Source organism: Chrysochloris asiatica, unplaced genomic scaffold (genome assembly GCF_000296735.1).
Source record: "Chrysochloris asiatica unplaced genomic scaffold, ChrAsi1.0 scaffold00117, whole genome shotgun sequence".
Lineage (NCBI taxonomy): Eukaryota > Metazoa > Chordata > Mammalia > Afrosoricida > Chrysochloridae > Chrysochloris > Chrysochloris asiatica.
Window position 1 is genome coordinate 7,401,821 of NW_006408635.1, and position 1,677 is coordinate 7,403,497.

General features: G+C 40.0%; 1 protein-coding gene across 1 annotated transcript; it reads left to right on the forward strand.

The window, feature by feature from the left end:
- The first annotated feature begins 247 nt into the window (after positions 1–247).
- GTF2H5 (general transcription factor IIH, polypeptide 5) lies at positions 248–1,210 on the forward strand. The gene is made up of 2 exons (XM_006868480.1): positions 248–297; positions 1,030–1,210. The coding sequence occupies exons 1-2, from the start codon at positions 248–250 to the stop codon at positions 1,208–1,210; spliced, it is 231 nt and encodes a 76-aa protein (XP_006868542.1).
- The last annotated feature ends 467 nt before the right edge of the window (positions 1,211–1,677 follow it).

The window sequence follows — 1,677 nt, forward strand, 5'->3', positions numbered from 1 at the left end:
AGGTATGTAAAGAAACCAAAAGATTGTATAAGATCCTGCTTCTCAGAATTAATAAGTTCTTCAGGCAATACAACATTTTATGTCCCTCTTTGGCTAAACATTTCATTGATAACTAGGTCAAAAATGTTCTTCAGTGAAATTCAGGGTTTTTATGAAAGACATACTTCTGTGATCGTGTGCTGCCCACCAAGATACCGTATCCCTGTTACCTTCTTACAGCCCCATTCTTTCCAAACTAAAAGCCACCATGAGGAGAATTGAATTGTCCCCTTTGAACTCACAGTTCTCAAAGAGGAGGTAGGTAGGATTTCCTTCAGAGATGCTGAAAAATAAAGGTCAGAACTCTTAAGGAAGGAGTAAAACTCCAGTACTGACTCTCCTTTGCTTGTGTCTCCTTTAATTTTCCTACCAGTTGCCCCATGAAGGTGCATGTCTGTAGATGAAAAGAGGGGCTGCAGAGAGAAGTACCTGTCCAGGTCATGCAGGAAGTGCTGAATCCCAATTGGACTGTGCACCCCAAATTCTCAAACTGACTACTGACAGGTTGTGTGGTACACTTGTTACTGACAGGGATTGAGCAGAGATTGGTTTTCTTAAAACACGGTGGTCGTGGACAAGTAAGGAATGCCATTTCAAAAGCAATTATACTTTTTTATACTTGTCAGTGAGACATTTTTTAACAATCCTATCATTGGCCTCTTTCTCTTCAACATCCACTAATTCCTGGTGTGGCACTGTAGGATTAGCACTGGACTGTGAACCACATGGTCAGAAGTTCAAACCCACTAGCCGCTCCTCAGAAACCCTATACAGAATGGCTGTGAGTCGAAACTGACTCGATGGCACTTAACAACAACAACCATTCTGAAATGAAGCTGAGGCACTTCAGGCAGAAAAAGAGTGAGGAATTTAATAGCAGCTTTGAACTTTAAAAATTTCTTCTAAAAGTATCCTGTGCTCAAATTCTATTGCACAGTGAAGTCTCCGGGTGGTAACATGGTGTCTTAAGTCTTGTGTTTGTCTCCGCAGTGACCCAGCCATGAAGCAGTTTCTGCTGTATTTGGATGAGTCAAATGCCCTTGGGAAGAAGTTCATCATCCAAGACATCGATGACACACACGTCTTCGTGATAGCAGAGTTAGTGACTGTCCTCCAGGAGCGAGTTGGGGAACTGATGGACCAGAATGCTTTTTCTCTCACCCAAAAGTGAGCGCCTTAGATACTGGCAACGAATGTCAAACAGCCTGTCATCACCGTTCAGTATAATCTGTGACTGATTAGAACTAGAGAGTTACTTTGGGCATGTGACGGGAAGGACTGGGGTGTCATGTGTTGAGAAAAAGCCCTCTGAACAGATTTTGTTGTGTTGGTTTTGTAAGTACATGTGCCCTCGAATTAATTTTTTGAAAAAAATGAAGCTGCCTAAATAGTTGGCTGTACTATCATTTATTAAAATACAAACTGAAATGTTCTTCATACCTTTTTCATGTAAATTTAATGCATCAAGAATATAATGGAATATGGTCTTAAATTATCAATCCAACCTAGGGATTTATTTAGCCTATTCCTGTTAATTAAGGATTGTGGGTTTTTTTGTGTTGGTATTTTTATTTGTTTTAATTAGAAACCTCATAGATTTACTATTTTGATTAAAATGCCAGAAAGGGAACTTGGGGA

Excerpts from the sequence above, each read along its gene's own strand:
- GTF2H5 (XM_006868480.1), top strand. The coding sequence starts at position 248 with ATGAGGAGAATTGAATTGTCCCCTTTGAACTCACAGTTCTCAAAGAGG. Across the intron at positions 298-1,029 it reads TCACAGTTCTCAAAGAGGAG|TGACCCAGCCATGAAGCAGT; the intron begins GTAGGTAGGATT and ends TTGTCTCCGCAG.